This window comes from Macrotis lagotis, chromosome 3 (genome assembly GCF_037893015.1).
Source record: "Macrotis lagotis isolate mMagLag1 chromosome 3, bilby.v1.9.chrom.fasta, whole genome shotgun sequence".
Taxonomy (NCBI): domain Eukaryota; kingdom Metazoa; phylum Chordata; class Mammalia; order Peramelemorphia; family Peramelidae; genus Macrotis; species Macrotis lagotis.
In genome coordinates this window covers 122,141,020-122,154,541 of record NC_133660.1, presented here as the reverse complement: position 1 = coordinate 122,154,541, position 13,522 = coordinate 122,141,020, and the positions used below count along the sequence as shown (strand labels likewise).

At 41.8% G+C, this 13,522-nt stretch overlaps 1 protein-coding gene and 1 pseudogene across 1 annotated transcript in view; one reads left to right on the top strand and one right to left on the bottom strand.

Moving 5' to 3' along the window:
• Positions 1–7,386, bottom strand: part of TTC29 (tetratricopeptide repeat domain 29) — a 287,488-nt gene extending 280,102 nt beyond the window's left edge. The window contains exons 1-3 of the mRNA XM_074231575.1: positions 7,147–7,386; positions 5,769–5,814; positions 259–356 (exon numbers count right to left, since the gene is read on the bottom strand). Coding sequence (XP_074087676.1) covers positions 259–350 — 92 coding nt within the window. The 5' untranslated portion in view covers positions 351–356; positions 5,769–5,814; positions 7,147–7,386. The remainder of the gene's footprint in view (positions 1–258; positions 357–5,768; positions 5,815–7,146) is intronic.
• Positions 7,387–10,312: 2,926 nt separating this feature from the next.
• On the top strand, positions 10,313–11,029 carry LOC141516220 (protein GUCD1 pseudogene; annotated as a pseudogene).
• The last annotated feature ends 2,493 nt before the right edge of the window (positions 11,030–13,522 follow it).

Below are 13,522 nucleotides of genomic sequence, written 5' to 3'. Positions count from 1 at the left end.
GATCCTTTAACTTAATTGTGCCCAATATAGGAATAAATGACCAGATCCATTCAAGGTCACAGTTAATCTGTGGACTTGATGAATAATTGTCAGTAATTATACTCTCTTGGAACTAATTTCACTCCATGAATTTTCTTCTTATTCCTCTTCCCTGACCACCCTTTGTATCTGCCCACTAGAATTATAGCAAGATAAAGGATTACAGAAATTAAAAAACAAAACAAAAAAACTAAAAACACCACAATCTGAGCCACTTACTTTGTGAGACCTGTTGGGGAACATGTCTTCCTCTTTCTTGTTAAGCGGGCAAGCTTTGAGTATTCTAACTGCACAGGAGGCAAAGTCGTCATTGTGGACTAAGAGAAAAGAGCAGAAAGATTATTTATTTAAAAGGAGGATTTCAAAGGGTTGAGATCTTATCAGAGACCCACATCCAGTCACAGCAACTGAAAACATTCATGGGGCAGACACTTAGTTATTCAATTTAAGGAACACTTTGGACTGCTTACTTTCCTTATTCTTTTCATTGTTGGCTTTTGACCACTTAATGAATGATTTGTATATGCATTATAAGGTAGACTAGGGGAAACTAGGTGGTATGGGTCTTCCTGAGTTCAAATATGGTCTCACACTGACTAGCTGTGTGAACCTGGGCAAGTCACTATTTGTCTCAGTTTCCTCATCTATAAAATGAGCTGGAGAAGAACATGACAAGCTATTTTAGTGTTTTTATCAAGAAAACCCAAAATAGGGTCATGAAGAGTCAGATATGACTGAACAATAAAATTCCATTTTTGAATGGTTTACTTCGAGATGGAGGCAGTAAGGTAGAAAAGGGGAGAGTGAACTAGAGTTAGAAGACTGAAATTCCAATTCAATGTCAGACTATGACTAACTGTTGTGATTCTAGGAAAGAGACTTAGGGTCTATTTGCCTTGGTTTCCTCATTTGTAAAAGAGGCATGATAATAGAACCTACTTCTTAGGACAGTTGTGAGAAATAAATGAATGAATATTTATGAAGTTTGTTTTTTTTTGTGAACCATAAAACACAATAAGCTAGCTGTTACTAGTTACTCTTTTGGTGAAGACCCTGATGAGGATACTGGAAATGGGGGAAAGGGTGATTTTTGAAGTTGTAAATGAAGAGAAAAAAAATATGTGGCTATTTTCCACATGCCTATCTTTTAGTTTGGAGATATAGGAGATGAGAGCCATATTTCTAGATATGATAGCTATGGGAATATAAGAGAATAAAGAAAGATGAGAAGATGACTAAGGATGGAATTCAAGGGGACCCTACTCTAGGGATTTGGAAAAAAGACGGGGTAGAAGTCAAGTGTATATGAAAAAACCAAAGATGATGCCAGAAACAAAGATTTTAAGGATGGACTCTAAAATCAACCCTTAGGGCAAGGAGACATGAAATTTAAAAAAAAAATATCTATTTTTGATTACTCTATTTCAATATAATTCAATTCCTTTATAATCTTATATATTGTATTTTATGAATTTTGATTAGATTGTTTGATACTTTCTTCTCATAGTACCAAAACTTATAGTACAATGCTTGACCCATAACAAGCACTATATATAAATGTTTATTCCCTTCCCCTACTCCCCCCTCCCTTTGTGGTTAGCACTGTGGTTACAGTAAGGGTTGGCATGAAGGTTATGCTCCTATGGTCAGTCAGCACAGTATTGAATGAAAGCATTCTATACAATGCCTGCTATGGGCCAGACATTGTGCTGTTTTGGTATTGTGAAGAGAAAGTATCAAACTACCTAATTGAACTGAAAAGTAGTTATTAAGCACCAATTATTAGCATTGGGTGAAATTAAATGAAGAAAATAGATCTGGACAAACAGAAATGATTGAGTGACCAACGGACATGTTGAGTGGTAAGTTCATAGAATGGGAGAGGCTGATGGGTTAGATGTATCACGGATTGTGGTCAGTTTAGAATTTAGGATTTGGGATTTGGTGAGGGTGACTTTCCTAAACAAAACAATAGACAGAAATTTCCTCAAACAATAGAAGGGCCTAATTAATTTCTGTGGTGACTTGGAGTCATAGGAGCTAGACCTCCTTGTCTATAATCTATATAAACAGTCATCTCATCACTGAAATGGGAAGCATTAATACTGACCCCATAAAATGTGCTTACCTATGTATGGTTCAATATAAAATGCATATTTTAGAAACTGGGATAGAAAAAAATTCACTTCAGAAGATAATTACCCAACAAAGTCAAGTTTGCCATTTCAAAGTACTGTACATAGAGATGAACAAGACTTCTTTGTCATCCAGATCAACTGGAAATTTTTTTTTCAAGTTCTCAGTCAACGTTTCCTACTATTAAAGTTTCAGCTGCCAGTTCCTTCATTTTGCTTTCCTCTGATCTGAGAACATTAGCAGCGGGAGCACCTTTACTCTTAAATTTAGTTTAATGTAAGTATCGTAAGCCCTGCTGGCAAGCCTGAAGGCATAAACTTTGAATGGGGGGTGGTAAAAACTGAATTTTAAAGTGAAAAAAGTTGAGATATTTTAAGTGAGTGCAAAAAAGGAAAAAGAAATTGAATCCAGAGCTAATTTATATAGCAAAAATTCAAACCAAGAATCAAAGTAGCCAAGGGCTACTCTCATGATGTCCTCCACCATAGATAAGATCCTGCTTTCTCTCTGTGTTCTTAATACAAAGCACTTGCTTTTTTTCATTGGGGAAGACCATTGTACATTATATTCCTAAAAAAAAAAGGATGGTTCATTTCAGGCAAAATATGTGCTGCTATATAGGTATTTTATTTGTAAATCAAATAGAAAGAAAGAAATATTAGAATGTTTTAAATAATCAATTCATATTTGATGATCACCTTTCTTTTTACGAATCTCACTTTCTGGGACAGCTAGGTGGCAGAGTTTGGAGCACTGGCCCTGGAGTCAGGAATAGCAAGCCACTTAACTCCATTGCCTTGCAAAAAAAAAACCCTTAAAAAAAAGGATCTCACTTTCTCACGTCTTCCAAAGATCTAACATAGGACTATAGAACAGATTTAGAGTTGGGGAGTGGGGGGTGGGGAGAAAAATCTTACAGGTCATCTAGTCTCATCTGTTCATTTTACAGATAAGGAAAGAAAGCCCAAAGTCACACAGATAATATATGAAAGAACTAAGGTTTGAAATTCAATACTTTTGACTCCAGATTTAAAACTCTTTCTATTGTATAGTACTGCAGTGTTTTGTTTTGTTTTATTTTGTTTTGTTTTTCCCTAGTGTGTTAGTTACTCCCCTCTCCAGACTTCTACATGGCCTTTATGTCTTATTCAAAAGTTTCATGGGTTTCTTGGTCAAAACTAATCCTCAGTTTGTAGTCAACATTTTTGTGATGAACCTTTCTTCATTTAGACAAACTGGTCCTCAACTGCATCAAAAGGGCAATCAGTTTTCAGCACTTTTCTTAATACTACATTCAAGTACATTATTAAACTTGCATAATAGTCAGGAAATAAATCACTAACATACCAAGATAAGGTGGCAGAATAGATTTCAGTACACTGTTGTTTGAGTTAGTAATGGGGTATTCCATTTTAGGAAGGAAAGTGATTAGCTGGAAAGCATCTTGAGAAGGATGATTAAATCGATGAATGACTTAAGGGTGATATTCAGTTTGAAGAAAAGGGCTTAGGAAGAGGGGAGTGATAATTATTTTTAACAATGTGAAAGAAAGAATGTGGAAGGGGGAATAGACTTGTTCTGCCTGGCAGGAGAGAGAAGTTGAAAAAGGTCAATATTGACCTGAGATAAGGAAAAACTCCCCAACAACTATATCATTCAAAGATAAAATGGGCTCAGAAGGTAGTGGCTTTAATCTCACTAGAGATGTTTGAGCAAAAGTTGACTAACTCACTCATCATACAGACATTCATATCAGGGTTGTAGAAGGGAATCATCCTTGGGAACTGAGTAAACAGGTTGAGATGACTTTCAAGGCCCCTTGCAGTTCTGTGAGTCTTTAATGCTTAATTAAGGCAATACATACTTTAATATATTACAACTTAGGTGACCAGAATTCTGGCAAAGTTAACACCCATTCTCTGAGTATCATCAATAGGAATAGTTGCCATTGCTGTTTATCTGGGAATAACCTGGAATGAGGCATGGATTTAGACACCACACTGATGGAGTTTAGAAAGTCACCATCTTTTTTTTTTCTTTGAAATGAGTTGCTCTCCCCAAGCTTGGCTTGGTCAGGCTGTTTTCCCAAACCCTTCAAATAATTAACTCAGATCTAGAGGCAGCTGCATCAAAGACTGAGTTCAGTGTGATCTGCTGAATGGTCACCTGTCCTATAGTCATGGATATGCTAGTTGCTAATGCTGTCCCTAAAAGCTAGAAGCAAAGAGAACCAGGTTTCCTGCCTGAAGAGAGGAAAAACAAGAGAAAGAGAAGGGAGCGAATGGGGAACTTCTCCAGGTGTCAGCTCTAGAAACATCACATCTGAAGTTAAGGCTCAGTTTCTTTGAGAAGTGGCAGAAACATTTTGAGTAGAAGGAGGAGAGGGGGCATCGATCCAGGGTGCCAGCTTATGGGAGGTGATACATTGGTGACAAAAGGGGTGCTGAGCCAAAGATCAAAAAGCTGCCTAAAGCCTTTCTATTGTTGGTATTCAGAAGAGATTTGGTGGGGCCTTTGATCTCCCGGTTGACTCTCATATCACAGTTACTGTCTCTGGTAGCTGAACCCCACTAGCAGAGTCAAATGAGAATGCAAAAGTACAGGATGAAAGGTTTGAGAGAGCTGAATGCTTCCTGGGATGCAAATTTAAATTTTGTCACCCCCCACCCCCAAATAAAATTCTTCTAAGGGGATTCCCTCATCCTGAATCATAGAAAAGCTGTGTGGCTGGGATGGGGAGGGAGGGTTCTAGCACTTTAGGGGGGATGCTTGAGTAGCTATGACTGCTTCCCTGTTCAGAGACATCAGATGAATGTTACTGCCTCACATAGACTTTAAAAAGCTTTAAGAATTTTACTTCAAGGTTTGAAATAGAGTATAAATTTCTTTACATCCTAGATGCTCCAAAAATAGTGCATTATTCAGCTGCTGGTGGACTGGGCAGTTAGGGGGCACTGGATAGAGTACAGGGCTTACTTACCACCCTGAATTCAAATTCAGTCTACCTGGGTGATCCTGAGCAAGTAATTTAACCCTATTTGCCTCGGTTTCCTCATCTATAAAATGATCTGAAGAAGGAACTGGTAAACCACTCTGTATGTAAACCAAGAAAACTCTAAATGGAGTCACAAGGAGTTGGACAAGACTGAAAGATGACTCAATAAGAACAAAGTGAATTCAAGAGAAAAATAAATGTGAATATGTAATGTAGTACAATTCAATTATTTCATCAATACACATTCACTTAGAAGAAATGGAAATTTTCATACCAACATCACAAGTTACCATGAACATCTATAAGGAAAGATGTAATTGCAATGTTACTTTAAAAGTAAATGGAGTATATTTAGATTTGTTCTTAAAAAGTCAGAAAGTTCTTATGGAATATCCTAATGATAGCTGCTAAATAATCTTGAATTATTTAAGTGCTTTTGGATGGATATGCTATCCCATCAATAAACATTTATTGATCACATTAAATATCTATCTATTTATCTATCAGCTATCTATGTATGTAGTATATATATAACACATATATTTTAAAATATGAATTATAAATGCAGTAAGATTTTAGAAAACCCAACTTAACTTACATTTTAAGGTTAGTCCAGATGTATCTCAGGTCTTACAGGCTTCCAACTGCAAAATCAAGGAAGAAAAAGCAATAATAAAAGAAAGAAGAGGTTTAAGGTCAACTTTTAGAAACATGCATTTTTATATGTTCAGTAAGACCTATAATTTCTTATACATTTTTAAAAGGGTGATTTCTACTACAGGACCACATCCCTAATTCAGTGAATTGCCTCTCACCAACCAAAAAAATAAAACAAATAAAAATTTCTCCTACATTTTGCATTGAGTCTGTGGCCTTTTTTTTGATGTTTTACTGGTAAAAAAAGGGGGGGGGGAGAGACCTATCTGAGTTTTGGGGCTTATTATTAGGACCCCTAACCCATGAGTCTTCTCAGTTTCCAGCAAAGTATGAGAATTTCACATAGGAACCAACAAGTATAATCAACTAAGGTTTTCACATTAAAGTTAAGATTGAATAAACAGATAGTTGATAAATACATAGTATTTATATATGTAACTATCTATCTAGATATGCTATCTATGTGTGTATGTATCTATGTATGTATCTATCTCTTTCTCTCGGTTTTGCCTGGGAGAAGAGAGAATGTAAGCAAAAATGAAAAAAGGGCAAATTTAGGTGTAAGATAAGGAAAAACTCGATAACTTGTGGAGCTATTAAAAATGAAATGATCTAGAGCTATGTGAGTTATAGATATATATTAATACTATTACACATATATATGGCTGTATCTATACATAACAATATTTTTATCTGTGTGAATAGATGTATATGGAATATAATTGAATACATATATGTAGATGTGGATTATATGTTTGTGGGAACTAATAATATACATATCTGTAAATCTATATCTAGAGCCATATAGATTGATAACTGGTAGATCTAAATATGTAAATGCTTGCATGAGTGCATGGATTCATCCATCCAACCAGAATTTTCAGTTCTCCTCTTCCCCCCCCCCCCACCGACTTTCAAATCTGGATTAATCATATTGCTCTCATTATCATCATCATTAACTGAGAGTGCTTTGGGGCTGGGGGTGAGGAGGGGGTCTGGTTCTGCTCATTTATCCTCTGGAAGGTTTCACTCCTTAACTTAGCCCAGCCAGGGGGATTCTCAGAACTGGGCAGGTCAGGGGGAGGGGGCGGAACTGAGATGGGCGGGCTGAAGAAACTGGGGTGGTTTAAAAAAAAGGTCCCAGTCCTTGACTCAACTGCTCCTCTCCGAGGGGTCCCCCTCTCCGTCCCACCCACGTCCCCAGCCCTTGGCCAGGCAGGGGTCCGAGCCTGGCGGGGACGCCGTGAATGTGGGGTGAGGGGAATAGGTGGCCCTCTCTCCCGCCTCCACCCATTTATCCCCGCTCCAGGGTCACCAACCTCAGTCTGTTGGGGAAAGAAGCCACTGTTTTTCTTTCTTCCCTTCTCTTCCTCCACCTCCTCCTCCTCCTCCTCCTGGGGCGGCGGCGACTGCCCCGGGACCCTGCTGCTGCCCCCTCCTCCAGCTTCTTCAGCAGCCCAGGTCACCGCGACCCTCGCCTCCAGCCGGCCCCAGGCGGAGGTGGGGACTTGAGGATGAAAAGGGTGCGGGAAGGGAGGGGGGACGCCGAGCACGGTCACCAGGGAAACCGCAGGAGCGGGGGCGGGGCTCCTCGCCCGGGCCCCCCTCCCGGTCAGGGGCGGGGCCTACGGAAGGGCGGGTCTTGGGGGCAAGGTGAGTACAGTTAGGTGGGAGGTGAAACATCAGAACTGGAAGGGTCCCGAAAGACCCTGAACCTTCATTTTGCAGATGGGAAAAGCGGGGCCTGAAGAATTTCAGTGACTTGGGTCAAGATCCGTAGAAACAGTCAGGAGGAGAACTGGGCTTCCTAGGACAGAGAACCCTATTTCACCATTGGACAGGTGAAATCGTTGCCAGCTTCTATGGCACGCGGATCGGCACCTGCATTACTTTCCCGCCTTCTCTCCCACTTTCCACTATCTGCTTGCCTAGCTTTACAGAATTGTTGTAAAGAATAAAATTGTTCCTGATGGACTTCGCTGAAATCCTAGAGTGCTTATTTTCAGTATCACTCCCATCGTTTCATATATGCAGACTTGTTTTCCCCAAATAAATAGAAAACTCCTCAAGGGCCGGAACCCTGTCTTACCAAGCTTTTTCAGTAGGTCCTATTGTACCTAGAATAATGATGGGGATGGTAAGACTGTATTTGTAGTTAGAGAGAATTGCACCTGGGCGAATCACTTGATTACCCCGGGCCTCAGTTTCTTCATCTGTAAAATAAGGGCATGAGACTACACCAGAGATGTCAAACACACCACCAACTGGAGAACAACCAAACCAGATTAAAAACATAATAGATATTGCTATTTATTATTTATAAAAACAAATTCACAAAAATATAATTGGAAAACACTTAATATAAATTGTCTTTCAGTCTGGAAGATGACCAAGATCTCAAGTAAATGATGTCATGACATGCACAGGATTTGGATTAGAGTGAAGGGAGGTTGTGTAAAGACATGATTCTCACTATCTCTTCCAGAACCATCTGAAGTCAGTGGTTTGATATAGTAGGAACAGGGTGACTGGTGTAAATCTGAATACAATGGGAGACCTTGGCTTTTAGATGTAGGTCTTTCCCAGAACATCTTTTTTGTTTTAGGTTTTTGCAAGGCAAATGGGGTTAAGTGGCTTGGCCAAGGCCACGCAGCTAGGTAATCATTAAGTGTCTGAGTTTAGATTTGAACCCAGGTTCTCCTGACTCCAAGACCAGTGCTTTATCCACTGTGCCACCTAGCCACCCCTTCCCCAAACATCTTGGCACTTTGGTATCATCGGGCTCAGAGGACTTTGACTTAACAAAGATTTTCAGTCAGAGTTCCACAATTGGTTCTTCATCCAAGCAGCTACATACAATGTGCTTCACATGTATTGGTACACTAGGCAACAAATCTTCAAGTGAAGGGTAAAACTAATCTGTCTCATGATGATCTATTCTATTCAGCTCTGAAACCATATTCCTCCTGGAACCCAATGTCTTTGGTTTCCCCAAAACCATATAAGTCAGCATCATTTATGACCAAAATTACAATGATGGTATCTGATGATCTTCAAACTTTCGACTCTTGTTCTTGATTAATGAAAATTTGCCAGATCTGCATTTGTTTATCTCCAACTTGATAATAACAACTGACATTTGTGGTATGGCATTGGATGGTATGATAAGAAGTCAGTTTGCTACCTATCTTGCAAGTCTGTCCATATTCAAATGATAAAGTTGAATAAATGAATGAAATATGATCACACCAGGCAGTTAAATGGCACAGTGGATTTAGTACAGGACCAGGGTTAGGAAGACTCATCTTCCTGGGTTCAAATATAGCCTCAGACACTAACTAGTTGTGGGCTTCTAGGCAAGTCACTTAATCCCATTTGCCTCAGTTTCCTCATCTGTAAAATGAGCAGGAAAAGGAAATGACAAATCATTCTACCATCTTTGCCAAGACAACCTCAAATGGGAACTTGGAGAGTCTGAAACAGCTCAAAAAAAACCAAACTTTGTACTTCAGGTTCAAAATTTTCCTCAAGTTTTTTTTTCCTGACTTTTCATTCAGGATAAAATCTTCCTTTTACCTGTAGTAGTCATTGTCTCCTTTGTGCTTTAATGGATATAGGTGCTATAATTATCCCCATTTTTTCCAGTTGAGAAACCTGAGAGAGACAGGTTAAGTGACTTACAGAGGATCACAGTCATTGTTGGAGGTCTAATTTGAACTCAAGTCTTCCTTATTCTAGGCCCAATTCTCTATTCTACTGTGGCTCTAGATAAGAGGAATACAATGGGATTGCTTGTGCATGTAAAGGGATTTGCCTTGATAAAGAATAAAGTCACTTCTTCAGGGGAGATGGATGAAGGAAGACAAAATGACAAAAGGCATTTGACTAATATGACATGAGAAAGAGGTACAAAGAGGGAGTTCATCATGAATGTCCTCCATTTTTTTTTTCTATAAAATATGTCAAGTTTCTTTTCTGAAAGAATGGGAGAAGGGGAATCATAGGAGACTTGAGAAGGGCTGAAAAGATTTGGAAGAGATACTATAGAGTGGGATAGTAGATTGTTGTTAGGTATAGAAGGATTGCCTAGTGGCAATGAGAATTGAGTTGAGATTCTCTAACATAAATTTGTAGAGGACCATCAGAACCGTGATGTGCTTTTCTCTACCTTCTTTTTTTTTTTGCAAGGCAAATGGGGTTAAGTGGCTTGCCCAAGGCCACACAGCTAGGTAATTATTAAGTGCCTGAGACTGGATTTGAACCCAGGTACCTGGCTCCAGGGCCGGTGCTTTATCCACTGTGCCACCTAGCCGCCCCTCTACCTTCTTTTTAAAATATATTTGTAGGGTCCTCTCTGGAGCAGTGGTGGCGGCGGTGGTGGGGCCAGAGAGGGACCCGGGAGTCGAGAAGGGGCCGCCACCCAGGCAGGAGCGCTTCCGAAGTGTCCCCAGAGCCCGAGCTCCAGCCCGCCCGCCTGCAGGCAGCATGAGGGAAGAGGCCAAGGGAGCCGAGGCCAAGGCCAGCGACTTCGTGCAACTGAAGGTGCCCATCGAGCAGCAGCTCTACCACTGGGACTGCGGCCTGGCCTGCTCCAGGATGGTGCTCAGGTACCTAAGGCTCCTGGAGGATGACGCTGCCTTCAAGCAGGTGCTATAGGAGCTGCAGCTCACCCGCAGCATCTGGACCATCGACCTGGCCTACCTGATGCGCCACTTCAGAGCCCACCACCGCTTCTACATGAGGACACTGGGCGTGGACAAGGGCTACTTGAACCAGTCCTTCTACAGGAGACACTTAGATGCCGAGGAGAGCAGGGTGAACCAACTTTTCGCCAGAGCCTCATCCTGCAAGGTGTTGGTGGACAAGTGCACAGTGACTGTCCAGGACATCCAGGAACACCTGTCCCAAGGGCACGTGGCCATCATCTTGGTCAAGGCAGTACTGCTCTTGTGTGACCTGTGCTCCAGCCCTGTCAAGTACTGCTGCTTCCTGCCAATTGGCCAGAAGTGCTTTTGCAGGGGTCCTGACTACCAGGGCCACTTTATCGTGCTGTGTGGCTACAACAGGGCCTCCAAGAGCATCTTCTACAACAACACGGCCTATGCAGACCACATGTGCAGCACCAGTGTGACTAACTTTGAGGAAACCAGGACTAGTTATGGCACAGACGAGGACATCCTTTTTGTCTACAGTGACAGCTGACCTCAGGCCTGGCAGTCGCTCAAGCTGCTGCAGCTGCTGAACCCTCAGACCCTGGGTGTGGATGAGAAGCCCCTATGCCCCAGGCTTTGTGCCTATACCTATAGCTGACCTTGGCAGCCAGACCACTGTCCCCCCTGGGGTTGCTGGCCACCCCATCTGTGTGGGCAGTGGAGCTCCTGGACCCTTCTTCATGCTGCTAACAGACCAGGCCAGGGTAGACTGGGGGTTCTCTGTGGAGAGGAGCAGCTTGTGGCTGGCAGGGGGAATGCTCTTCCTACCATTTTATGAGATTCAAATTCATTAGGTCGCAGGGTTGAGGAGTAAATACAAGAGGATAAGCCCATTGGTTTCCTCATGGCCAACCAGCATGGCCCATGTTGGCTGTTTTCTGTTGTGAGAGGAGGGACCCCTTTACCCAGCCTTCTGTTGGGGAGGGCTACATCCTTTTATCCTCTTTTGTGCTCTTCACATTGACCAGCAGGCCTCCAGCTCAGAGATTCTACACTTGCCCCTGTGAAGCCTGGGTTCTCTCCAAGTTGGTGAATTTCTATAGGAAATGGAGGCAGAAATGCCAAGAACCTTATTCCCCTCTGGTCTATAGACCTTGTCAGTGTTCCCACTGGCCCAGAGAAAGGAGTAGGAGAGTACTGACTGGCCTCTGGGATGGCCAGGAGTCAGGTTCCAGAACCTTGTGCCTCCAACCCCCCTTTTCCACCCTACACCCAGGGCAAATGAAGTGCTGCCATTTGTGTGGCTGGTTCCAAGGGCCCCTTCAGGGATCCTCTAATTGGTCCTTGGCTGATTAGACTTGCCTTCATTGCCAAGACAGGGCCAAAAAGTATTCTTGTATCTGGAACTACCTATGGAGCAGCCAGGGTTGATGCACTCCCTCACGGCTCAGGCCCTGCTGCTAACCACAAGACTCCTTGACCCTGAGCTCAAGCAGGCTCAAAGGCAGGGAGATGGGCTTAGACATCCTCTTCAGTGGGATCCCAGTGTGGCATTTTCTGGGCACCAGGAACCTCCAGCACTGTGGCCTCAGCTGGAGTTGACTCTAGTTGGTGGGGAGGCTATTGCCTGTGGGAAGGTACCATTCATCCTTATAAAGAGAAGTCCCAGGGAATGCTGGGTTGGGATGTCGGTCAATGTAGGAGGACCAAAGGGGCCATAGTCACTTCTCAGTCCCTAGCAGCAGCCATCATAGACAGGTGCAGACTCCTGGTCTGTCATGGCAGGGTAGTGACCCTCCAGGTGAAGGCATCAGGTACTGGTCAGAGTGGGACAAAGGCAAAGAGCAAGCTGGCTCCCATCAGGGCCTCTCACAAACTGGGAGTCTGTTGCTTTTGAAACCAGACCAGTGGCCTAGCCCAGGCTGGGAAGGAAGTGAGGGTGCACAGATTCCGGGAGTGGGGCTGGAATGAAATGGGCTCCTTTCAGTGGGCCTGAGTGAAACAATGATTCAGGACAGGTCAACTAAGTCAAGCTCCGATCAGTGGTCCCATGAGGCACCTGGGCTGACCTGGAATCATGGCAAGCAAAGTCCAAGGGGAAAAACTTGTGTTTTCCTCTCCAGGGAGCTCACTGACAGGCAGCAAGGGCCAGGCCGGGAATCTGCACTGCCCCATGGGTGGAGGGTGGTTTTTGTTTCCTCTGACCACAGGAAAGGGATATTTTACACAGAGAAATTTTATATATAAATATATTTTGTTTGTAATGAGCTCAATAAAATCACTGCTGATCTCTATATAAAAAACCAAAAAATAAATAAATAAAATGTTTGTAGGATAGAGTAAGTCAAGAAGACCTAGGTTTAAATATATTCTGCATCAAACACATAGGAATGAATAGCACTAATCTCTTAGGATAATTAAAAAAAATTGTTTTATTTATTTAAGGCAATGGGATTAAGTGACTTGCCCAAGGTTCCACAGCTAGGCAATTAAGTATTTAAGTCTGGATTTGAATTCAGATCCTCCTGACTCCAGGGCTGGTGCTCTATCCTCTGCTCCACCTAGCTGCTCCTTCTCTTAAGATAATTGTAAGGATAAACTGATATAAGGTATGTAAAGGTACTATAAATCTTTAATTTCCCTATGTGAACTATTATATTACAAATGATCTGAATTTATCTTAACTACTAAAAATCTTTAGTTGTATTGTTAAGAGTCTGGAGAGATATATCAGGGTATCAGACAGAGAATCAGTTCAGAGGCAATGAGAATCCCAACTCTAATACCTCCTGGCTACATGATGCTGAGCAAGCTGCTTATCCTCATAGTGTCTTAGTGAACTTTCTGACACTATAAATTGGAATTAAGTTGCCAACCTGTGCTGGTAAAAGGGAATTTATAATATAAATGAAATCACAAGTCAAGACCTACCCTTATCTTTATCCTACTTTCTAGGAATTGTAACCTTCCAGGAATCATGTAACTTTGCTAAAGTTTGCAACTTCATCATTTGTTGTTTTATTACTGTTCGGTTGTTTTAGTC